At 50.1% G+C, this 26,318-nt stretch overlaps 1 protein-coding gene across 6 annotated transcripts; it reads left to right on the plus strand.

Moving 5' to 3' along the window:
* The first annotated feature begins 2 nt into the window (after positions 1 to 2).
* On the plus strand, positions 3 to 23,958 carry LOC120952644 (transcription factor E2f1). 6 transcript variants are annotated; one of them, XM_040372077.2, is made up of 8 exons: positions 3 to 659; positions 4,535 to 4,570; positions 17,897 to 19,127; positions 19,249 to 19,412; positions 19,544 to 19,973; positions 20,066 to 20,258; positions 20,385 to 21,272; positions 22,126 to 23,958. In XM_040372077.2, the coding sequence occupies exons 3-8, from the start codon at positions 18,483 to 18,485 to the stop codon at positions 22,221 to 22,223; spliced, it is 2,418 nt and encodes an 805-aa protein (XP_040228011.2). In that variant the 5' UTR covers positions 3 to 659; positions 4,535 to 4,570; positions 17,897 to 18,482; the 3' UTR covers positions 22,224 to 23,958. The 6 variants fall into 6 exon arrangements, with proteins under 6 accessions (XP_040228011.2, XP_049463155.1, XP_040228013.2 ...); XM_049607198.1 differs by lacking the exon at positions 3 to 659 and adding an exon at positions 879 to 1,169; XM_040372079.2 differs by lacking the exon at positions 3 to 659 and adding an exon at positions 879 to 1,155.
* The last annotated feature ends 2,360 nt before the right edge of the window (positions 23,959 to 26,318 follow it).

Here is a 26,318-nt window from a genome sequence, read left to right on the forward strand (position 1 = left end):
TTGTTTGAGCGGGGCCGCTATAGTGATGGTCCGTGTCGATGCCGCGACGATCCTTCCGTTCTCGCTGGGCGGATAATTCCTCGTCAACGTTCGATCGAAGCAACCCGCCCGTCTACCGTCGTGCATAGGAAAAGCACTTTTCCGGCCACCGAAAAGTGGGTGTGCAATTTTAATTTCGCAATAATTAATGCTGTTGTGCCCGCTGTTTAGTTGTGGAAAGTGACATTAAACAAACAATACACAGCCGATACTCGTATACGCAAAAAGTGCGCTTGGGTGGAAAGTTGACGGTTCTCGGCTTCTCGGCGTACGCGTACGTGTGTCATCGAAGCGGACGACAGCGCGAGCACAACGCATATACAGCCAGCAGAAGCAGAAGCAGCAACAGCAGCAGCAGCAGCAACAGCAGCCCAGATTAGGTTCAGTGGGTCTGAATGTTTAGAGGGGCACAAACACACACACAAATCCGTGTTCTTCCCTCTTCGAGTGCAAAGTGAATGTGGCGAACGATTAGAAAAAGGGCTTTGAAATTGGAATTTTCTCCCCCCAAAACCGGGCCTATCATCATAACGCCCCCCCCCCCCCCCTCCCCTCAATGGCACACTGAAGTGAGGGAGCGCACCCGAGCTGTTTCCTGGTGGGAAAAATCGCCGTAAAGGGTAAGTGAAATTCCGTGCCCACTGTGGCGCTCTCCATCACTTTTTGTTTCGATAATGGCGCTCCCGGTCGGAGCAGCCAATGAATAGATGCTGACGACGATGATGATGATGATGATGATGGTGATGATGATAGAAGAATACAAGTAGTGCAAAGTCAGACACTTCCCGCTAAGCAGCAGCAGCAGCAGCAGCAGGGGCGGCCGTGTCGAGGTTTTCGCTGGCTGTCAAGCACAAAACGTCGAACGCCGCGCGACAGCGAAAAGAACGTGAGCGCACCCACTTGTGCGTCGCCGTGTGTGCGGCGTAGTTTTTATAAGGGTAGGAAAAAACCTGCCAACCAGTGAAAAAGCCCACCTTTTTCCCGACCGCATCGAATTGGCCAGTTGGAAAATCCGGGCACATCGACAACAAACGCGCCTCGAGGCATGTGTGTGTGGAAGGTTTTTTGAAGAAGGAATAGACCGTCCCAGACACGCAACCCACCACGAACGACACGGTACGCATATTCTGGTGAGCAGCCCACTCCCCCCGTCCAGTCCTTTTCCCTTATCACCAATCGGTAAGCGAAGGTGGTAATTCCCGAATTGTCCACTAGCGCGCCCCACACCGTCCACAGTTGGGTGAAGAAACAAAAAAATCGTATCTGCCCTTGGCCCTCATGGCGCACGCCGCTGACACTGCGTGGTAAACCCTCCCTCCTCCCCCAAGGGGTATGTCATTTTCATTGCTGACGGGGAAGAGCAGAGCAGAACCCTTGTGCAACGCGGTCCCGCCGCTGCTTTTCCCTTTCGGTGGAAAAGGCCGGCCGCTCGGCATGCATGGAAAGGGTCCCAAAAAAAAGCTGACCACTGGCTTCCGGCATGTGTGTGTCATCCTGTTTTTCCCCATTCCGGGGTGTGCCTGTCTCTGTGGTCCGGTCGCACGGAGTCGGAGGGCGACCAAGGTGTGTAATTTTCGGTCTCGGTCTCCTGATAAACTTAGAATGTGGCGTAGTGATCTTTTTTCCAACCTCTTTTCCTTCCCATTTTGCTCGTGCTTTTGACACAACAGCAGACCAGCCACACACACACATAGATGTGCGCGCGCGCTCGAGGGCGAGCGAGCTTTATGACAGGCCTGCTCTGCCACTGTGCCTGGCCGTCGCCGTGGTGTGGTTTTGCATTTTTACAATTTTGACACCCGCCGCCTACTGCTCTGCACAAATGCGCCGCGGGCCGATGTGTGTGGTTGCTTAGATCGTGCTCTGTTGTGTGTGTGCGTTCGTGCGTGCCTGTGCGTGAGCGCATTTGATTTTGTTCTTCTTCTTGTTGGTGCAGGAATGCGCGACGTTTGGTGATGGTGGTGTGTGTGTTTGCGGAAAGCCTCGAGTACAATCGAAAGGGAAGCGCATATCGAAGGAAGCGTGAACTGTTGGGCAAGCTAGGAAGGGAGGGAAGGGTGTGAAAAGGGAACCTCGGACGGTTAGAAGACGGTCCGGCAATGTGTAAAAATGGTTATGTTGTGTGCACCACAACATCGTCACAAGACCTCTCCTGAAGTAAGCACACGCACACACACACAAAGGCATACGAGGTAAGGGACTAACTGGCGAAATTCTCTCTCTCCCTTCTTCTAGTGTCGAGGGATCCGAGTCTTCCTTGTACGGTGGGGGCAAACAAGAAAACATTATCAATCTTCCTTCTCTTCGCCCTTTTGCTGGCCGTGTGCCTCTGTGTTGTGTCGTTCCCGGACGAGGAATGCAAAGGCAAACACACACACACACACACACACACACACACACACACACACACACACAAACACACACACACACACACACACACACACACACACACACACACACACACACACACACACACCCGAGGAATGGGAATATGGGCAAAGAGAATGGATAGGAGAGAGCAGGCCAGGCGAGAAGCAGCGAAAAGGAAGAAACGCGTCCCGGGGATGATCGGACGAAAGGATCCTCTGACCGCTGCTTCTTCGCTGCTTTTGCTGTTGCTGTCCTTACCCCCGTCCTTGTTTAGGTCGATTTTCGATTTTAAAACCTTCTGCACTCCTTCCAGCCGGTGAGGCAATGAAGGAGGAGAGCAGCAGGGGTGTGAAGGGGAAATTTGCGTCACTTTAACTGCCCCCGGAAAGCAAGAGGCGGAAAGCGCGTGATGGAAGGAAGCTTTTTTAACGCAACGGTGTCCGCTTATGCTGTTTGATTTTCCATTCTATGCTGGTTTGGATGTTGTGTGCATTTTTTATGTTTTGTCGGCTCGATATGTGTGTGTGTGTGTGTAGATTGCTGCCCGCGGAACGCGCTTAATAGTCTACTGAGATGTGCGGCGAAGGGATACGCACATTAACATATCCAACAGTCCAACACCGGCACATGTGAGTGTGTGTGAATTTCTTTTCTTTTTCCCTAACCTTTTGCTTTCTTGAGCTTCCCGGGGCAAGCAATCTGCGTTGGCCGGGTGGTGAGAGCTTTTTCTCAGCAAGCAGCGTTCTGACATTTGCGTAGTGACGTTTCGGGGCGCTTTGGCGTTTACGGCGTGCAGCGGAAGGAAGGGGAGAGAGGAGGGGGGAGAAGGGGGAGGGAGTGTTTTACTTCGCAACCCAGCAAGTCAGCAAGTTGCCGGGTTGGTCTGATTCAGCGGCATCCGTTTTTCGGTGGTTTGTTGGTACAATGGCAACTGGAGACCAACATCATCATCATCATCATAGTCATCAAACGCGTCAGCAAAGCGAGAGGGAGGGTTAGGCTGAATCAGTAACAATGTATTTTTAGTCCTCCAAGCTGCCTTTTGCAATTCTCTGGAATGATGATGGCGGCAGTAGTCGATTATTGCTTCAGCTCCAGCGCTTCCCGCATACCTACGCACCTCCCCCAAATGCCCCAAAGCATAAGGCATAAATGCGTGCGTCGTCTAGTTATGTTGCGTATGTTCATCGGTAATCGTAGGACACACGCGTAGCGCTTTTATTTCTCGCCCGCTGCCGCGCGCACTTTGGTGCTTAGCCCGAGCGCGGCGGCGATTGGAGCTCTTGAATGGAAACAGATGACGATCGATTCGTGGAAGGGGAGAGGAGGGAGTTTGTGGCAGCGACAGATCGAACCACCCGTCCTGCTTCGTCCACAAGCAGCGCGTTCCGTTGCGTTGGATTGAACAGAACGGGCGAGTAGAGACTTCCCTGGCCAAAAACCTTTAAACAACGGAGCGTGTATGCGTGCCGTGTATTTGTTGAGCGTTAGAGAAGTGTATCTGTGTGTATGTGTGCGCCTGTGAAAGGCTCCGGTCGGTGAGGGGGAGGGGGGAAGAAGCGGCGGTCGTTGCTTTTGTTGTCATTGCCATATGTTGTTTGGCCGTATGCGTACGAGCGCGCCCGCCAGCAAACGGACGGTTTGACAGTTCTCCGGGTTGGCGCGTTTGCACGCACACCATCGCGCGCCGGTTGCGGCGAGGGAGCCAGCTGTGCCGCGCGTGGGCCTGTGTGCGTGAGAGCGCCCTTGCTTGCTGCTCCTCCACGGCTGGGTGATTTTGACAGTTGGCGGCGAGAAGCGCGCGTAGCCGTCGAGCAACGAGCAAACATCAACATTGTACACAATCGATGAACGAATCGCCCTAGAGGGAGCTGCACGGGTGCGCGCGACTGTCAGTGGATAGGAAAGCAAAATAATGAGCAGTTTAAATTTAAAATCATGCTAACCGATAACTGGGAGTAATTATGAAGGTGGAATTATTATTTATTTTGAGTATTATAAAAGCTCATAAGCACTTCTATTCGAATATCATTCATATCGGTAATTTTATCGTAACGAAGCATTTTTGCTAAAAAAAATGAAAATTAAGCAATCCAATTTTAATTGTTTGCATTTCCTTTTGCAGATCGAGAGCAGCTGGAAGGGGAACGATCACTAATGAGTAAGTAATGTTAAAAAAAAAACACATTTGTAGAATCTTTAAACCATTTTGCGTAAGCACAGATGCAGATTGACCGTAATTCTCGGTGAAATATTGCACCCCGAGACATCTTCTACATCTGCCGTTGTTGTTGTCATATCGGCGCTCAATAGACAAATGGTCACCTAATTGGGTGATATTTCTTGCTGCAAAATTCGGTTGATCCGCAAGGTCACAGCCATCCAGGTGAGCAGGAAAAATGGTAACAAATCCAGCGATACCCGAACACCACAGTACATGGCATGAGATAAATCGCTTCACGACGGCACCCAATCACCCAACGTCACTAAAGGGACACGGCGAACAAAAGCTGGAACAAAGGGAAGCACACACAATTTCGGATGCAATTGCAGTGTTGTGTGGTGTGTGTATGTTCCTCTTCCTTCTTGTGCTCCATTTTTAATAACCCACGTGGTGTGTATCGTATGGAAAAAGGGCCAAAACAGCAAAACTATACAGGGGAGGGAGAGAGCACTGTGAAGCGCCGGCTCACACATCTGCTGCTGCATGCATGTCGCGTTGCTTCCAGGGCGGACAAGAAAGTCCTTTTTGCGCGTACCTTTCATCCTAGGTTGGTTCCCCTGTTCTCTTTCCGGAACAAGAAGTTACCTTCCTGTATGTTGTGTGTGTGAGAGCAATGCAACAGTGCGTGACAATAGCGTCTTAGTTTTGCCTGAGAATAAGGGGTGCCACCGGCGGCGGCGGTGGCTGTGGCAGTTGTTGCGCCCGTGCATGCTTTTGCATGGTTACGTCGGGTGGGGGGAATATGGTTAGTGTGCTGCAGCAGAGGTGAAATGGCGTACAATATAAGCAAGGGGGAAACAAACCATTTTAAGGAAGGGAAACGCGAAGGTAAAAGTCACCACAGTGCTTCTTCGTTCAAGGAGCGAAGCGTTTCCAAGCTTTCGACTGGACTGTAACAATTTTAGAAAAGGGTCGTTTCCTTGATAGCACGGCTCCCTTGATCGTGAGTAGGGTGAAAAGTAAAAAATTCAAACGGAAACACCGTCACTTGTGGGACAGTCCGGTCCGTTGCATGTTGTTAGTTGCTTTTTGCTCATTTTTGCACATCCACAGCAGCTAGAGGATCATTTGGGGGGTTACGTTTTTATTTTATTGTTTCGCAAAATGTGCCACCCGTTTTCTTTTCCTGTCGGTTTGTGCATTTCCATTGACACAACTCTCCCTTGATAGACAGCTAGAGCGATTGCTGCTGCTGCTGCAGCTGACAGGCGTGAAATAGTCGACGAAACGACGAAACGCGTTTCGTTGAAAGAATGCCCATGCATTCTCCTGCGTTAATCGATTTTGCTGGCTGTGTCCGCATTCGGGGTTTCGTAGAGAAGGCACGCACACAGCGAAACATTGCCCGCAAAGCCGCGCGGCCGTTGTACAAGCGGAACGCACACAGCAATCTCACCCATCGCAATAGAGACGAGAGAGAGAGAAAGAGAATGAATCACGAGCGCGCTGTGCCTTTGCAGCAGCGCATATCAGCAGAAACAGCAGCAGCAGCAGCAGCAGCGGGCAGGCAGCAGCTTCGACAGTAGAGCAGTGTGTGTCCGTAACAAGACCACCACCAGCAGCAGCAGCAGTGGCAGTTTCCACTGCTAAATCACAGGTAATACCAATCGCAGGAAGAGTCGCGTGAGAAGTTGTGATAGGAGGGAAGCAGTCGTTCCCCTTTTCTCGGTGCGACATCAGCACAGGGGCCTGGCCAATGTGAAAAAGGTATTAGAGAAGAGCGTGAGGAAGGCAGGGACGCGGCAATCAGAAAGGCGCCTTCATGCCTGCGTACGTGCGTGCCTGGGTGTGTGTGTGTGTGTGTGCACGTCGTTTCTGCATCTCGCGTTTCTCACACAGCACACAGGAATAATCGACGAAGGCCAAGGCGAAGCGGTGTGTGAATCGTCGACCGTCGCCGCCGTCTTGTGTGTGTCAGATACGGTTCCTGTAGCGCCACCGCACGGCTCGTCACAGTGTGTTCTCGTCGCGTCCGATAGCAAGAGGTGCGCGGTTTTTTTTTTCTTCCTCCCATTTACTCTCTGGTGCAATTGCCCGCAAGTAAGCAGTCTCTTCCCGGGTTGTGGGTGGGAATCAAAGTGTTCGCTTCCCCCTCCATCCCAACTGGGGGTCTCCATCCATGTCTCTGTTCTCTATTGTTTTCCCGTGCTGCGGCCCAATACACCGCCACGAAAGTGTGACTTTGATTCATCGTGCGGAGGGTGGCGAGCCCCTTGGCTGATAGCAGGAGCAGCGAAAATGCAAATGTGGTCGGCCATTGAAGTTTTGCTGTTGTTGCTGTTGTTGCTGGAGTTTTACTGTTGTTCGGTGAAGAAGCATTTGATAATCGTTGGTTAGAAATGGAACACAGAGAGAAAAGAGTGGCCCGCGTGTGGTGTGTGGTGGTGCTGTGGCAAAACATTTTGACAGCGTGAAAAGATGAGAAGAAAGCGAAGAAAAAGAAGAAAAAACAACAAAATTGTGCGTGCATACCTTTTGTGTGTGATTGGTCTGTGTTAGGTGTGCCCGGTGGAGAAGGGAGGTCATATAGAATTTGGGGAGTGGGGGTCGGCCTCCCTTTTCATTTTCCTATCCTAGGGAAACCGCGATCTTGTCAAAAACACATCATGGCCATCATCGGCACACTCGGCAGACAGGAGGCAGAGAAGCATGGGTTTTGTGTGTGCATGCGTGCTATAGAAAAGTACAACGCGAGCAAGAAGAGCGTAACTGTTTCCGGTGTGTGTACGAACGCGCGCGCGTTTCTGTGCATGTGTGTATGTGTGCGTATGTGTGTGCGCGCGCGAGCTCCCCACAAACCCTCTTGCACATGCGGTTTGTATCTGGTGTGCGTGTGTGTGTGTGTGGCTATCCCGAAGATTGGTGGTGCTGATTTTGTTCTCTGCAGAGACACACATGAATATTCGCGTTCTGTCAGCGCACTGTGTACGAAGGTCCCCCGCCTTCCGCCCGGCTCGCCATTGTATGTGTGTGTTGTGAAAAATGTGTGAAGAACTCGATTACCTTCTAACGCTGTGTGCGCCCTAGCTGTGCGTAAAAAAACACAGCAGCAGCCCACAAACCGTTCGCCGTTGCTGCCGCTGCTGCTGCTGACAATCGCAATCGAAACGGTTCGAAATGTCATCGGCCCATGAATAGAGCAAAGTGACAGCTCCCCACTGTTGTGCTCAGTGTGTGTGTGTGTGCTGTGTGTGTGTGTGCTGTGTGTGTGCTGGGCACGTTCTTCACGAGAACAACGCACGGCGTTTGGAAGAGTAGGCCTCGGAGGCTTGTAATACCAGAGCAAAGCATTCCACACACACACGCACACGCAAACGCACATACTTCTAGCAACCATTTTCCAATGGTGGATAATTCCAGCTCTTCTAGCCTGCCACTAATCTTCCTCCCCATGTTTGCTTGCCCTCCTATTGTTTCGCTCTTGCTCTGGAAGCGCCGATCAAGCTACATTGGGTGTGATGTGTGATAACATTGATAACATATACCAGCTTCCGAGCAGAGCTCCCTCTACACACCCATACACACATATGCACGCATTAGGTGAGAAAAGGTGCAACTTCCTTACTGCCCCCCGGGTGGGTGGGGGGTTGCATGCGGGGTAGCAGCACCTTTCATACATATCAGCAGTACGAGTCAGCACAAAATTGCTGACTGCTGCCTAGAAGGGAGGCCATATCCACAAGGCGTAATGATTGTACGTGCGTGTGTGTGTGTGTGCTGTGAGGAAGAAAAACACATCTTTGTGAGCGTGAGTAATATATTTTGGATTGTTCTTCAAGAGGGGCACATGGCGGCGTTTTTCCGAATCCACATCCACGATCCACACCGAATGGTGCTGATTAGTGCGCCCGTGGTGATGCCCTCACACTGCTGCGCATTTTTACCTTTTATCGTCCACACTTACAATTGCATTTCCTTTTTTTTCCCCCGTTTTAAGCGAACGAAGACACGGCAAACCCTAGAAGAGCGGGGCCAAGCAAAAATAGAAGAACGAACGAACGAACGAACGAACGAACCATTAGAACGATCGAAATCGATGCCAAACTACACAGCCCTTTTTAATTGAAGGATCGCGCGCACTTGGAAAAGAGAGGGTCCGCGATTGCGTGTGTGTGTATGTGTGCTGCTGCCGGCCGGTGTACTGATTTGTTTGAGGGTAAATCGAGTCTTCTCCCTGCGTTGCCAAAAAGACCGTGATTGCCGTGATTATCGTGCCGTCATCCCTTCAAATCACACTCACACACACACACACGCGCGCGAGCGCTGCTGCATCGTCGCTTTCCCATGGATGGCAAATTGGGAAAACGCACCCGGATTGGACTTAATTTTTACGACTGTGCGTTCCAGTTTGCTCTATATTAGCATAATACACAGAGACGCACACACACACACCCCTTGGGAAACCGTGTTGTAGGTTTCACTTGGGCATGTTCGGCGCGTTGCAAGGATCTGGAAGACTGTGCCATGTACACGACCGTACACTTGGGGTGCAAATGTGGCTCGAAGGGAGAAGAACACACGCCGGTCGGTACGGCGAGTGCATCAGAATGCAGTCATCAACACACACACACAGACAGAGGGAAATCAACATGAATCTTCGAGTGAGTTGCTGTGCTGTGCGCTTCGGAGAATAGATGGAAGAGGCACCAAACACAGAACCAATGGATGTTTCCCCTTTTTTTTACTGGCTTTACAAGCGAAAAAGCATGGATGTGTGTGTGTTTGTTTAATTTAGCCCGTAGAAATGCATATGCCAAGTGGACGGGCGCTTTGCTAGACAAAACACCGGGTGTGTGTGCATCACTTTATGGTCGTGTCACCCCAACGCGGCACGACCGGATAGCCTAAATTCAGCCCAGGATCTTTCGAAAGCCGGAAGCCCGCCAGGGTTGTTGGGTGCGTTTGGAAGGTTTCGGCAGGATAGTAACCTTCGGCACCTGGGAGGAATTGGCTTTTTGCTCTGCCAAAGGAAACCACCCAGAGTGGATTCCCTCTTACAGTGGTGGTGTATTCCTCTCACCCATACATCGACCCAAGCAAACCGTTCAACAGCGTATTGGTTTAGGAAGCGAACGATGGAGTATGGAGCATAAGGGGCAACGGGACACACAAGTCACCCTACAGCATGGGATATCGGGGATTTTTGTTTCGAGGTTCGCAATTGAGCTACGGCGACGTGAATGAATGCACACAGCCCAAGTTCTCTCGGCCTCTGCCTCCCAGCATCGGTAGCCTCAGTCATCTATGCGCCTTGGACGGCATGGAAAGCGAAAGCAACCAACAACCCTTTTTGTTGGCGGCTTGTGCCTGTGTCTTTATGTGTGTGTCGCGTTTCGGACCTGTCAACCAAGCGCATCGGGGGGATTCCTGTGCATCGAATGATGGTGGTCGCGTTGCTCACCTTCTTCTAGCAGGAAAAGGATTTAGTTTCAGAGATATTATTTTTCAAATGTCCCTTCGAGTTTAAACGCTTCAACTCACTACCACTACCACCACCACCACTTTGGCTTTGCTTTGGAGGCTTTGCTCTAATCCTGCCCCGCGGGTGGTGAGCTCCATTCTCCAAAACTGAACCTTTTTGCCATATTAGAGTGTTTATTTTTTTTCTTCTCTCCATTTGCTTTGCGAGAACCATCATCACTAAAATCCAAGTCGAGGGCACATTTTGGTTGGGGCCTGATTTATGCTTGATGATGGGGGTCTCTCAGCAATCCTTCCCCCCCCATCCCTACTCTTGTATTATTTTGCGAGAGAGGGAGAGCAACACACGCGATCGATCGAGGACGGAACATTCATTTTGTTACGTTTTGTGTATGATCAACCAGACACGACCATCATCGCGTAAGGCATTTAAAGCCACACAGTGTGGGGACTTTAAAGCTCGTCCGTTTACTTCGCGGTTCCATACGTTAATGACCTCTATAGTACCTCGTCTACACTCGCGCCCGTGTTTGTGCACCGCTCGTTTAGCACAGGGGGCAGCAGCAGCAGCACTAGGTTAGTTAGACCGGAAGTATGCCTGAATGGTAATCGCCACCCGTGTGTGGTGGTGGGGCTACGTGTGGCGGGTCCTTGGGCGGATAAAAACAAAGTTGATGTTGCGCGCTTCCGTCAACAGTGCGTGCTGCTACTACAATTTTGTTTTTTTTAGGTGGACAATATGAATGTACCCAAATGTCAGTAGTGCAAAGTGACAGTTCGAATCGAAATGACAGCCGGGTTTTCACAAGCGGCTGCTGTGATGCCCGGTGCGAAGAATGTTGTTGTTCTTGTGAGATCTCTTTGCACCGTCTCCGTTTGCTTATGCCTCTCTACTATCGGAGGGTTGCAATATGAAAATGTGTGTTAAGCGCCTACATCAACACACACTCCCTTTTTTTTTGTTACCCCACAGTGTGAGGCAGGATGCAGAGATTTTGCTGTCGCCATTTTGATTGCCGTAGCGCGAAGGAAAGTTAAATTCGGCGTTTTATTATTCCCTAAGCAAATTGATTCGCTCGGTCGTCAGGGCCGTGTGCTGCTTTTCTCCTTAGCTCTAATAGCCATCACCCCCCCCCCCCCCCCCTCTACACTAAAAGGCTCAGTGCAAAAGACGGCAGATTCTACCGTTTTAGCAGCCTTCGGGTTGGTCTAGCGGGTGGCGGCGCACAGCATTCAAATTCCCCCCTGCCCGCGCTCTCTCACACAACAATGCTCCGCGGAACTGCTGTGTGTGTCTTCTCTTTAAATGCTATCCCCCCCCCCCCCCCCACTCCCCCCACCCAGGTGCGTGTGTTCGGTGTGGAGTGGTGTGCCGGTCTCGCGCTTGCTGGTCCGTGTCCGGCGTTGTTTCTTCTCGTTCGGCCGGCGTCAGGAATCTCACGATTGGGACCAACAGCAGCGGACCAGAGCACGATCCTTTTTGGCATTGCTGATGAAAACGCCCTGCTCTCTCTTTCTCTCTCTCTCTTCTAACTTTACTCGCATACACGTTCACACACACACAGGCGGTTAGTGTGCGTTTTCTGGTGCTTTCCTTTGCCCAGGGTCCCGTTCTCCTCCTGTGTTCTGCGTGTTCGCAGCTGGCGGCGGCAGTGCGGACGCGCAATGCTTCTTCCTTTTTTGTTTTATGTTTCTCTCGCTTCCCAAAATCAGTCCCTTCTAGCGGCCGTGACCGCGCTCGTCTGTGTGTGTGTGTGTGTGGGTTGCTGATGTTGCTGCTTCTCATCGATGGGTTTAAATTATGTTATGCTCCTCCCGGTGCTATGCTGAACGGCGCGCCACCGGTTTGCGTCGCATTATTATTGTTCTTGTTGCTGTGTTCAATGATCCCGATGTGTGTTTGTGTGTATGTGTGTGTTTGATATGACCAACCAAACGTCATCACCACTGGTCTATGGGGACATTTTCAAAAGCATTGGCAAAGATCTTTTCGGAGGAGGATGATGATGATCGGCCGTGTTGCGCGGTTTTCCGGCTTGGAGAGTTTTTTTCTTGCAGGAAAGTGGTCCCATACGACATACATTGCACACAGTGATAATTGACCGTGGAGTACGTGGCGAAAGGGGTTGCGATTCGAGGTGGCAGTTTAGTGGGCGCTTGATCGCATATTTTATTCCCTTACGTACGTGTATGCGCGGCGTCGCGCTTTTATTTCACCCGCTTACTTAGGATTTTCTCGCAATCTCTCTCTCTCTCTCTCTCTCTCTCTCTCTCTCTCTCTCTCTCACTCTCTCACTCTCTCACTCTCTCACTCTCACTCTCTCTCTTTCTTCGCTCTTTAAACTGCCGCCGATCCGCAAATGTTTTCGTTCGTTTCGTTGTGCGGATTGCTCTAAAAATTTGGTGCTTGCTATGCTGTGCGTGCCGACGTCCTCCGTTTGTCGGTGTCCATCCCCCCCAGCGGGGCGCATTATTACACAGCGGATTTTACTTTGGAGTTGGAATTATGAGGTAGCTTTTGTAGACGCGCGAATGAAACGTGCAACACATCCACACACACTTTTACAGCGTGTGCTCTGGTGATGCGTCACCCTCTTCAGCCTCTTTGAATTCGCGTCGTTATCGATTCTGATGCGAAGGAGCCGAGATGATGGTGAGGGGGTTGTAGGCGCATATTTGTGTACAATTTTTCTGGTGATGGTTATAGATTGGTGTTTGGGCTCGGCTGTGATTGTGACCGAAAGGGAGAGGAATGAAACACAAACACACACACACACTCAGGATCTTTTCGAGCTTTTTGGTATCGCTCTCCCCGTATCCGGTATTGGCGGTCTTTGCTTTAATCTTGCTGGTGCTGCGATTTTCGGTGACCCTTCTGGAGAGAACCGTTCCACCCGTTCGGAATGCCTCCAATAGGATCATAAAGATGTGTGTGTATGTGTGTGTGTATGAGAGAGAGAGGAGGCAATTGGAGGCGAAAATATTCCTGAAATGGAAGGAAGGAGGGGGAGGGGGATGGGCACTAACAGCCAGGAGATGAAATTGTTTTGAAACCTGCTTTCCAAACATCATTCATTTTAACGTTTACATCCGGTGGCTGGCTGGTGGTGCTGTTGTAAACCCGTGCAGGGCTGGGTGTGTGTGTGTGGTTGGTGTGTAGGGTGTGAGATGTGTTGTGAGATGGGTTCTCGCGTCCCCCATTAGTGCTGCTCCTTCTACACCGGATGCTCTGTACGAATTAATGATTAGAAAGACGATGCTGATGCCGTGTGGCGGCGTGTATGTGTGTGTATGTATTCGATGGAGAAACCGCGAAGATAGCGCAAAAAAGAGCGAAATCACATGTTGCCTTCTGAGCGGCGCGCGGTGTTGTGTGGCGATTGACCTGTCCGGCTGCGTATTATTATTATTATTATTATTTTTATTATTATTGCTCAATCACTCGATGCGCCATTTTGGTAACACGAACACCAGCACCCGGTTACACACACCCACACACATTTATATAGGAAAATAGTTTGAACTTTGTTATTTTGGGAAAAGCGTAGCCGAGAGAAGAGGATACAATAATGCAAGCGGAAGACTACACGTGTAATGTTTACTTACTTTTACATGTCTTACATCTTGTAAAGTTTTTTTTTTAAGATCAGAAGCTGTAACTAGAAGGACATGTGGGACATTCTGATCGCTCCCCCCCCCCCTTCCTACAGTGGAATTTTCTATTAACTCTTAACAGTGGTCTGCTTCGTTTGGTTATCATCCGGTGCCTATAAAATGCCATCTGAGGCAGATAAAGGAAGGAGTAAATATGGTTGCACAACGCCCTCTGAACAATCATACATGTGAAATGTGTAATTTGTTGCAAATTTGCCGCTTATTATTGCACAATCAGTGCTCTCTGGTTATCTAATATCGCTGCATGACTCACACAATAGGAGAGAAGGGAAAAAAACGACCAGCAGCCAGCAAAGCCAGTCCTTGTGTCGGCAAGTGGAAATTACCAGCCACACATGTACCACAATGCCAGTCGAAAGGTTTGCGGTGCGGATTTTTTTTTCTTTCTTTTCCTTTTCAGTGCCGGCACACACGCTGGACTGGACCCCCGACCCCATGATATGCTGTGCTGATGCCGAGTATTCTAAAATTCAACCAGACAGCAACACACAAAATCTGTGCACGCGGGTGCACACTGCACACTTCACCATCCATCCATCACGGGGCGCGCACATGTGTGCGTAATCGTACAAAGGTGACTGTCTTCTTCAAAATGTGGTGCGTGTGCATGTGTGTGTGTGTGTGCGCGAGAAGAAAGGCTTAGTAACATGCCGCATATCAGAAGAAGGGAAATGGGAAAAAATGCTGTTGGACACACATGTGTGTGGTGCAGGACGACAGCGTGTGAGGGAAGATCAGTGGCAGTCTCTAAATCTCTCCACCCAAGCACGAGGACGGACGACCCCCAACTGCGTGTAATTTGTTCTTTTTCTTTGTTTTTTTGTTTGTTAGCGTCCTCTAACCGGCATAAGTTTTGACCCAACTACAGCGCATACACATTTTGGCTGGCATATCACCTTCTACAGCCGATGTGTTTTGTCTGTGCGAAGCCGAATGATATGAATGATGGCGAAGGCGAATGAATGACACGACCGTTCTCGCCGCCACACACCGGCAATGGTGTTGTTGATGCACACATGTGTGTGCAGTTGCAGCAACGAGCAGTAGGGACAATACCACACCGCATTATTCGCCACTCCATTTTGCCACCGAGAACCTGGTGGGGACGGAACGGAACGGGACACCATACCAGCATGGAATGGAATTCGACAAAACCTTCTCCACCAAAAGGAAAGGGGGGGGGGGGAACCAGTAATAAGCCAGCATTACCACTGTTGTGTGCGTAGGGGAAAATTTTGCAGTTGTCTCCAAGAGCACAGTCGCCGCCTGCTGCTGTTGCTGCTCCTTTTTGCACGGGGACCGATTGTGCCGCGAACCTATTTATAGACCGCTTTTTTCTATCTCGATTCCAGAAAGGACCGACGAAACGACATGTTGTTAAGAGGGCACACACACACACACACTCCGGATGTCGGAAGAGATGATAAAGTGTGCGTGTAAGTGTGTTTATCACTGAGCTGCAGTGCGTTACGCTGGAGCGGCTGTCTTGTTACACCTGTCAGAATGCTTCGAAGTGTACCTTTTTTCACGCTTCGCTTGCAACGCTTCTCGATAAAGCAACTCCCCCCCCCCTCCCTTCCGACAAAAAGGGCTGATGGAGGGACCACCACCGTGTAGAGCTTTTGTTGGGACCCCGAGAAACGTCATCTCCCTCTGCGACACTGACGTTTGTTTGACGTTGGGTCAAAAAGAAGAGCGCGCGCGCGCGCGCCAGAATTGTTGTCGGAAACAACCCACACACAGCACGGCACGGCACAAACGCACTTCTACACTGACGGCGAAAAGCGGCGAGAGTATGCTGATGTATGTGGCCGCGCACCGCTTCGTATTCAGGGGAGAGCATAAAAATAGGGAACGGAGAGAGAGAGAGAGAGAAAGCGAAAGGTTGTGTGAGAGAAAAGTGAGCTGTGTCTGTGCTCTCCATCCCGTCCTGTGTTTGTATGTTTTGGTCTATCCTGTACTGTAAACATGCTACATACTTGCCTTTGGGTTGGTGCTGCCGGGTTGCCGGTTCTACACACCAAGCACACCACACCGAGCGCGCGGCTGACTGAGTTGCCCTGCGTCGTCGTGGTCGTGATATGGTGTACCAGTCAGCATAAGAAAATGCGAGAGAGAGCGCGCGCACACACCCTTCTACAGTGGAGGGGGCGTTAAGGGTGCCGTTTTGGGCTCGGTGCCTCCATCGTGAGCGCGAGCAGAGAGAGAGAGAGAGAGAGAGAGAGAGAGAGAGAGCATATGAATGGAGAGAAGAAAAGTGACGCTTCGAGCGGTTGGAAAAAGCGCGCGCGTGCCGCCGCTGATGATCGCTGAATCAACCCTCTAACACACACACACACATAAGTAGGCGGCCCAATGGGGCGGCTCTTCGCAATGTTCGTAGCAGCGTAGACGCGCAAAGCGCGAAAGCACCACCAGCCGGACCTCAAAAAAGCAAGCGCGCCAACATATGCGATTGGGGAGGGAAGAAGGAGGAGGGGATGATGATGTTGTGTACTTGACGTTTCTCTCACGGGGCACTGCTGCTTCTGGTGTGGTGTGCAGTGTAGTGATGTGTGTTATTCTGTAGTGTTGCCATTGCTTCACGATGATGTGGTGGATGTGTTGTTTTCCATCATCCGTCCCAGCCCTGCACACTTACACACTTGGCAGAGGGCGCGCTCTCCGGTTCTTGGCGAAACACGGTGGTACACACATGCAACACACACCCTTGTGATCGAGTACGGAGAAACACCCGCCCTCGCGAAAAACCCGGCAAAAATCATTCTGCTTTTTAACCGCCTGGCGTGTGAGTTTGTGTCGTTCATTGCCGGCAAGTGCCTGCCCCCGTGGAGTCCTGTGGAAAATTTCTCCTGTGATATCGTTCTGTGTGTGTGTTGGGGCGGTTTAGATTGTGTCGTTAAAACGCCACATATCGTGTCCCTTCAGCATTATCATCATCATCACTGACACCGACACCACTGTCCGACATTTTGTTTGCACGGGGCTAGGCAGCAATTCTAGAACAATTGCATACACGGTAAGGCGCGTAGGACGTGGGAATCCGCGTGGGCATTACCGTAAAATACTTATCTTTTCTCCCAGTCGTCCCTCTCGTCCGGGTGTGTTGAAGCTTTCGATTTCAATTTACAATGTCTGCCCAACTTCTACCCAACCTAAGCGCAGTCGTCGCCGTGGTGTGTGTGTGTGTGTGTGTGGTGTGTCTGTCATCCTTGACCCTCCCATCGGCCTGCCGGGAATGTTAAACTTTCGCTCGAAACGCTCTCTCCGCTCGTCTCTCCGCCTCTCTTGCCTCTCTCGCTGGTGTTCTTCCCTTCGGTTTTGTGTGGGGGGTTTTACTAGATTTTGTAAATTTAAATGGTTGTCTCGTCTGCAAAGCTGCGATTCTATGTCTTTGCGTATGAACGTGCGCGCGTGTGTGTGTGTTTGTGCGTACGTGTCGCAGTTTAAAGTGCTCCATTTCCATTCTCGCCACCGGTCACTCCCTCCCCCCGGTAGTTCTGATTATGCATATGCAAAAGCGTGGCAAAGGTTTGTGCAACATCGCACAATGTTGTTTCCCGTGTCTTCCGTGTCTACCACCGTGTCTGGAAGGGAAAAGGTTTTCGCTGCCTTCATCATTCTCCTTCTCCCTGGAGGACGGTTGTTGACGGGGGTTCGGGTTTTAGAGTGATGGTCAGAAAATTGTCAGCTCCCCATGTATATAGGTCACGCGCTCTTCTGGCGCTTAATGGTCAGCAACGGAGCACACGCAGTCAGTCGCTGTTTTTGGAGCCGTTTTCGCTGAGCTTTTATATCTTCCGTTTGCGCGCGACTGTGGGTTTCTTGGACAAAGTGTGCGCCGCCGCGTACCATTATGAGAAAGAAGACGCGCGCGCGCGCTCCGCAGGTGCTAGAGGTGTGTCGGCAATGATCGCTTGTGGGGGGCTGCTGGTGGTGCGCGCATAGCAAGCGCATAAAGTGCGCAGTTGCATATCATTGTGGTGGAGATGGATCGGCGCCATGGTTGGAGTTGTTGATTTAAAAATGTCACCAGGCTTGATGGAATTGTTGTTGTACTATTTTACATTATTTCTAGAAATCTTCAGGGAGGGACAGCATTGTCTGTCCACACAGTTATGGTAACTATTTAGTAACAATATTTTTTCGCCTCTTTTTCATCCACAGATGATCGAATTGTGCAAGCAGCAGCAACAGCAGCAGCAGCAGTTGTGTAGTAAAAGCCACAGAATGCCTTCAGTTTACGCTCGCTGAATCGCCGCTGCCCCTCCGCCGGGTATTAGCTCTAGGAAAGACACACGCCAGTAGTGTACAAAAACAAAAACAAACAAAAAACTTAATCCCGCCGACAGCTGTACTCCTCCCAACCCCCAACCAAAGTCAAAGTTTTGCAAGTATGGTGTGAGTGCAACGTGCAAGTACAGTGCAATTCTGAACCGCGCGCTTGTCTCGTCCGTCAGTGTGTGTGTGGGCAGGCGAGGGCAGGATACGGTGAGGGTGGGTGAAAAAAGGTCCTGCTTCCTTCGTCACCACAAACTCCCCTTTGTGTGGCGCAGAAGGGGGTGCGTGCGCGCGCGCTCACTCGCACGTCCAGTTTTGCTGTATGGGCATGGTGTGGTGGTGGCCTACGTTGGTCTATGTATGACATTGGCGAGAGGAAGGAGACGTGTGTATCATCCCGTGTCCCGTGAAAGCGAGCGGCAGCAAGAAACGCGGTGAGAACACTAGTGCGCGCTCCGCACCGTTCCGGAAGATGTACGCGAAGCAGCAAACAAAGGTCGCTGGTGGAGGAGGAGGAGCAATAGGTGGTGGTGGTGGTGTTGGTGGTAGACAAAGCATAAAGGCTGAGTATCAAGCCGGTGGCAAGGTGGCGAGTGGCGGTGTGGCCGGTGCCGAGCGTCGGGCCAGTACGGTTTACGCGCGGAAAGCGTCAGTGGTGAGCAACAGTAGTGACGTGTCGAACGATGACTACGAGGAGGTCAAGCCGGACCTGCACGTTAGCTCGCACCTGCTCGACCATGGGTACGGGTGCGGGGTCGTGGGGGGTTCGTTCACGACCGTGCCGATAATTTCTATCCCGCCGGCGCATCCCAAACAATCGCAGCATGCTGCAGCAACCGAGCAGCAGCAGCAGCAGCGTGGCCATCATCAACACACTAGTAGTAACGTTAGCAGTAGAAACAATCACTCCAACGGCAGGAGCAGCCATCATCACAGTAGTACGCCCACTTCAACCACCATGCCATCATCGTCCTCAACGACAACCTCACGCAGCGGGGGCAAGCAGCAGCAGCAGCAACAGCAGGAGCAGCAGCAGAATCAGACCCAGCAGCAACAGAACCACCACGGCAGTGGCAAGCACAACGCGGCCGATCCACCGATCACTAACTTTTTCAGGGTAAGTGTGACAGCGTTTCCGCTGTGTGAATCGGAACAAAATAGGAGGGAAGGTTGTGTGTTTGTCCAGGTTGTTGTGAAATCGAATGACACCCTTTAATTCACCTTTCTATCCTTCTTAGGCCATCAAACGATCGTCACAATCGTCGAGCATATCTCCCACACCGGCCAAAATAGCGAAGAGCAGCAATGGCAGCAGCATGAAGACGCCCAACTCCACCTGCTCCACGCCCACATCGTCAATATCGTCCTCTTCGTCCAAGAAGCGCTACTCGGAACGAACTAGGTACGAATCTTATCGCTATACAGTTGCATTTTTTTCTTTTTCCCTTTTCTCGTTGGACAATAATGTACTGTTGTGCGGTTTAAAAAAATGAATCTCAAATCCCCACTCTCGCACATATACACGCCACACAGGTACGACACGTCGCTGGGGCTGCTGACGAAAAAGTTCATCGATCTGCTGAACGAGTCACCGGACGGGGTGGTCGATCTGAACATCGCGTCGACGAAGCTGAAGGTGCAGAAGCGGCGCATCTACGACATTACCAACGTGCTCGAGGGCATCGGCATGCTGGAGAAGAAGTCGAAGAACAACATCCAGTGGAAGTGCGGCAACACGGTGTGCAATATCGATCGCAACACGCGGGTGCAGCGCGAACGGTACCGGTTGCAGCAGAAGGAAAACATGCTGGACGAGATGATCGTGGAGCTGCGAACGGCCACGAACGAGGAGATGGCGCACACGAAGCAAGGCTACTTTACCTGTCAGGATCTGAGCTCGCTGGAGATGTTCCGCGAGCAGACGATCGTTGTTATTAAGGCACCACCAGAGGCTAAACTGGAGGTGAGTTGCGTATTTGCGTGTGTTTCGTGTTGCTCGAATGGTTGCGTAATTTATGCGTGTGTTCTGTTTTCTGCGTTCCCCTTTTCGTTTAGTGGATGAACGAGAAAATGCAACGAGAAATTGTGCTAAAATCTGAGAAGGGAGAGATCGACGTGTTTATCTGTCCAACGGACGAGCCCGGCGCCGTCGACAGTCCGGCAGTGATCGCCGGCGACCCGCTGCTGGAAAACTTCGAGCCCGTACTGTCGCCCTTCCAGCGAGTGGACAAAACTTCCAGTCCAAGGCGTAAGTATTGTTTCGTTTGGCCTCTCTATTGATAGTCGGTCGGAAAAGCCACCGGTTTGCTTGGTGTGTAATATATATATATGATGCTTATCGCTTCCGTGTTTGTGTTCCCCCAAACGCCGCCAGGTGGTGCAGCAAACCCGTCCCCGTACGCGGCACAGCGCAATCTCAACCGTGCATTGTTCGAGGAAGGGTCTGTGATGAAGAGCGAACCGGCGGAAGGTGGTGCCAGCGAGAGCAGCATACACTCGGCCGTTGCGTCTCTGTTCAACCTGTCCGGCAGCAGCGTGCCGCAGAAGGTGGTGGTGCATGCCGAGCGGTACGAACTGCCGCTGGGCAGTAGCGGTAGCCCGCTGGCCTCATCCAGCAGTACGTCCGGTGCGGGCGATTGTAGTACCAGCAGCTACTACCAACACCACCACCACCCATCCACTGCTGTTGCTGCTGCTGCGGTGGCAGATCCATCCGAGTTGCATTTCGATGCTAGTCAGACAACGACGACGATGATCGGGTCCGCGGCGACAACGTCCAAGACTGGCGTGAGAGTTAAATCCGAACATGTGCCTGATAGTAGTAATAGTAGAAGTAGCGAAATGCTACCACCGTCCGCCATCTCGGCGGACAGTGGCGTGTTCGTGTGGGGTGACGGCGTGATGGACGGCGACGAGCATCATCATCATGGCACCACCAGGCACGATGGCGGCGGTGGTGGTGGTTCCGGCATGGCGACGTCGTCGTCGTCCTCCAGCTCGTCGTCCACCGTTTCGTCGTCCATGCTGTCCGGTGGCGTGATGGGCCATCTGAACAACAATCACATCCACGGCGGCGGCGTCAAAGCGATACCGGAGGAGATCACTAACAAGAACGCATCGCTGTCGGATACGAAGCTGAGCCCGAACCTGTTCCAGTTCGATTTTGGCAGCACGATGTCGGCGCTAAAGCCGCCGAGCACCAAGTCCTCGCCGGAGAATCTGCACCAGCGCTACGGCCTGTCGGATTTCGACGCAATGCATGGTAAGTGTGTGGGATGGCATCGTTGGGTGCACATTCGTATGATAGCACACATGGGAGGGGAGAAGGTCATGTGTGTGTGTGTGTGTGTGTGTGTGCGTGTATGAAGCTTTCGACACGGCGAGAGCGACGAGGAGCTTCGATTAGCGAGTTGCATCCGGCAAGAACTTGGAACTGTGATCTGTGTGGTTATTAGCCGCGTTCGAAGCTCTTCACATCACAGTCTGAGTTCTTGCTCGATGGTTCGCACCGTCATCCGAACGGTCGCCGAGGGTAAGAAGCAGCGCAGGTCTGTGTGGGGGAGCCAAGGGCTAGTAGTGGTGGTACGTATTCATCGAGATTAGACCATCGATAGGGGACGATGGTTTGTGAGGGGGCAGCTGGGGGTGTTTTGTTTGTGTGTGGTTTATGTGGATTTTGCCACTTTTGTGTGTGTGTGTGTGTGTGTGTGTGTTACTGTGTGGTGGAGTGTGGTGTTTTGTGGCCTGTGTTTGTCGAGTTTTACGCGTGGCAGTGTTTTACGTCATCATCATCGATACCGGGGCTGAACTCTCGTGGGTCTGCAGTATTTACAAGCGGCCACATCGTTCATGTAGCACCATGAGATTCAGCTCCGGTGTTTGGATGAAATGCTTTGTTGTATTTGCCAGCCCTCTTTCTCCTCAACTGCATCATATTACATACCTGCCAACATATAGAGCTTGTGTAACAACGATTGGTAATCTGGGCTAGGGAATCGTGTCACTTGATTTAAACAAAGTAGACTGTAATTGTAAATTAATCGCATTTAAAACGTGCGCGCCATAAGGCTGCATTTAAATATAGTTTAGTAATTTTGCTCTTGTCCTTCTTTCAGATCTGGACATTTTCCTACCGCTGGAACCGACCGCCGACTACAATCTGTCCCTAAACGAATCGGAGGGTGTATTCGATTTGTTCGATTTCAACTCATAAAGCTGGTAGAGGCGGCCGCTCTAGCCGCACAGAGTTGCCAACACAACAAACACCGGGCCGGCGCCGCCTACTGTGTGCTGTGCAGCAAGGCAGCGCTGTTAAAAGGATATTCGCAAGCTGGCACAACTCCGGCAGAGGCGGGCAAACACGCGCGCGCGGCCACATTCATTTGTCAAACCTTACAAAACCGATACGCTTTCACCTATAGTATGCGCAGCAGCGAGCGCGCATCCACTGCTACCGTTTGTAGCAGCAGCAGTAGCAGCAGTAAAGCATATTATCATCATTACAAGCGGGGGGAGAGCACGCCGCAGAGCGCGTGCGTGTAACGAAATTGGCACAAAACAAACGGTGTTAAATTAGGAGTTTTTTTTTATGATTAGAAATGCAGGCTAAGGATAGTAATTTTAAGGCAATTAGTGTTTTTTTTCTTCGAATTAGCATTACTTTAAACGAATCCTTATCACCAAGCGCGTGTGTATGTGTGTGTGTGCGCATACATAACCGCTCCACAATTTTAAAGCACTCCTCCCCGGTGGGGGGTAGCAGCATATGCAAATATGCGCGACGAAAGGCTCTTTTTTAAGTTTGCAAACAAAGTGTGCAGGTGCATTATTAAAACCAAACAATGTCAATATTTCTCCTTTTACTCTTTCCCTTCCTGTGCAGGATACAGCCAGGATATTCTCTCCCTTTCCCCAACGCCCCCCCCCCTCTAACTGAAGAGGACAAAACACCATACAGTCGCAGAACATCATCAATCCCGGCCTAGCCACCATCATCCCCGCCCCTGCCTACACTCTCCTCTGCTCTGCCGTATAATTTTTATTACTCAATTTTGTTAACAAGTTTGTTTTCGTCTGTTCTTGATGGTTTCTTTCACACGCGGGAGGGGGCACCCGACAACAAAGTTATTTCATTTGATAAGTATTTTCTTTTGTTGAATTTTGTTTTTGTTTTGCAATGTTCTTTTTCTCGTTCTTTCTGCCAATGCCCCTTTCTAGTTTTTGCAAACTTATTTCCCCACACCACCACCACCACCCACCCCACAGAACTGAGAGAGTTGTGTAATATTAGATGCGTAAGGATGAAAAAAAAACAACACGAGTGTGGGAGACAAACTTTTTGTTTACTTCCGATAGGTTTTGAGCAAGAGTGTATGTGTGTGTTTGTGTGTGTGTTGCTATTAAATCTGTGGCATTGTAACATTATGCCTCGATGTTAGTAGAATCTGTTGCGTAAAAGAGCCATCAGCTTCGGCAGAGTGGGCAAGAGAAGTGGGGGAGAAAAGAGAGAGAGAGAGAGAGAGAGAAAGAGAGAGAGAGAGAGAGAGAGAGAGAGAGAGAGAGAGAGAGAGAGAGAGAGAGAGAGAGAGAGAGAGAGAGAGAGAGAGAGAGAGAGAGAGAGAGAGAGAGGAAAGAAATGCAACCAAATCGTTTCGGATTCGGAAAAACTTACCAAGTCTTTCGGCAAGTATAGCAACATATTAAACAGCAACACGAAAACGCAAGGATAAGACTTAATCATTTTTCATCCATCTTGCGTAGTTACTTTTTTGTTTCGTTTGTGGTAAACCGTAATGTAAATATAGTCGATAAGGATTGTAAATTATTTTCAATAAATTGTTCCGGTGCGATTGAAAACCACACACAAGCACATACACAAGCACACACACGCACACACACATACACCGACGGCAAAGGGAACGTTTAAGTACACCGGTAGATGAACCAGATGCAAACATAGTTTTTTGTTCTTGTTGTTATTCTTATCTCCTATCTCTTTCCCTCTCACTCGCTGTGAAAAAAAGCAACGTACAAGCAACGAGGATGATGTGTAGCATAAATGCGATGATGCGCGCGGGTGTGTGCGTGTGTGTGTGGTAGATGTACATGCTGTACAAAAGTAACCTAGCATTTGAGAAACAAAGGCAAAACCTCTCGTTCGATGAATTTCCAACTGAATCTGGGAAAAAGGGAATGAGCGAATGCAATTGCGCTTAGGCGGGGTGAGAGGGTACAGGCAGCGAAGCGCGCAGTGCGCAGAAAGTTCGAAACGATGGATGAATGTAGAGTACTGTGTTGTCGCTGATGCAGAAAGAAATAGGACTTATACATGGCTAGCTAATGGCACACACCGGCAGGTACATAAGAGAGGAATCGAGAGAGAGAGAGAGGGAGACAGAGAGGGAACGAAGAAAACGAAACGAGAAACGGCCGATAAAGGTACCGCACGGTCGCATATTTTAAATAAACCTCTAGTACATTAAGGCTCATATGGGTGTGTGTGGGGACTGCAGAGATGCTAGGTGCGATATAATACACACACAAAAGGAATCCAGCAACATTCACAAGAAATAACGTTAACGTTGTAGTGTAGAGTAGAAGAAACAAAGCAAACAAACAAAGCAAAGCAAACAAACACACGAGTAAATATGATTCTCTGGGACACAATCTTAAGTGAAACACAAAACAACTAGCCGCGCAATCAGGAGAGGGGGCCTGTGGTTGGTGGCATCATCAGGAGAGGGGAGAGTATGGAGGGACAGAGCAATTATGTTTGTTTTTTAGACGCAAAGTGTGCAACTTTTTTTGTTCTGTAAAAATAAGCCAATACCAATAGTAAGGATAATAATAATAGAGCACACTACTCTGAACCAGGTATGTGATTAAATGGCCGCCGGATCGTTTGTGAGATAGAGATAGAGCAGAGCAGAGCAGAGTCGAGTGAGAAATAGTACGTGTCATTGATCAAATGCTTTTTGATAGCAACAACTCCAAGCAAAGAATGTACAAGAAAACCAACCCCTCTAAATATATACACTAAGATGTGTGTAATTGCCACAACATAAGTAGCCAGTTAGTAGAAGAAGCTCCGTGTAGCAACAGCAGCAGCAGGCACCACACCAGCGAAACGGGCGAAATCCAACCTCTCCTTGGGGTGTGATGTTTAGTAGTAAACCTTTCAAAGAGGTTCCTTTGTGTGTGTGTGCGTGTGGGTGTGTGTGTGGGTGTGGGTGGATAACTAGAGCGCGCGTCACACAGCAATTCAATACGCTTTCATCATACGCTGTTTCCATTTTGGTATCCTTTATGTGTTGATTCGCTGTTTCTCAGGACGTAGTAGGGGTTTCGTTTTTATTTTTTTCTGACACGCGCTCCCAACAAAATAGAGAAGAGTAGGCGGCGCAATACGAACGCGTTTCCTTCAACCGAGAAAAAACGCTATCCTTAAGGTAGTACAATTTTAGTGCGTCAGTGCAGAACACTAGCTAGAAGTCGATACAACAACTTTCCTTCAGTAGTTAAACGTAAGCGATAACACAAAGAAGCATCCGGCAGAAGCGCGCAGAAACGCCATGGGGGTGCGGTGCTCTGTATCTCGTGCTACCGCACCACATTCCCTTCCCCTTTTTACACAACCACACAAACACACACACATGCATGTGCATGCACAGGCACAGGAGGGAAAACAGCTACTATGGACGCCCAGGGAACTAACTTAGTAATGGTGTTTTTTTAAACGGTTTTGTTTTTCCTTCATATCGTATCATTCTGCAACGGACGCGAAAAAGAGAAATAGAGAGAGAGAGAGAGAGGGATATAAAGCCAAGACAAGATGAAGACACCGGTATGTGTAAGTAGCAGCAGGTGCAGAGAAGCGGTCCGATGCGCGCGCGGTGTTAAAGCAAAACAAACCCACACAAAGAGCCACCAATAGGTGTAACACACACAAATAGTAGAAGGCTCTCGGAATAGCGCAGGCGAAGAAAGGAGGAGGAGGAAAAATTGTATTTTTCTTTTTTGTCCAAAACAACAAAAAACAAAAGAAGGAATACACACATGTGTGCGAGAAAGGTTATCTGAAATTGTAACAAACGTGCTTCTATTTTTTTTAGAACCATTTGTATTGAATGTCATTTGAAAGAAATAGTCGCATGTTGTTGCTGCTGCTGCATGTGATTAATTAGTTTTATCTCGTTTCAGACAGGAAAGGCAATGGTGCGTGGGATTTTGGAACGAATTGTAACGCCAGCTCTTCATGTAAGTAATTGTGTCATCAATCGCGCTCTTTAAATACTGTAAAGTCGTTCAA

The sequence above is a fragment of the Anopheles coluzzii genome, chromosome 2 (assembly GCF_943734685.1).
Source record: "Anopheles coluzzii chromosome 2, AcolN3, whole genome shotgun sequence".
NCBI classification, from domain to species: domain Eukaryota; kingdom Metazoa; phylum Arthropoda; class Insecta; order Diptera; family Culicidae; genus Anopheles; species Anopheles coluzzii.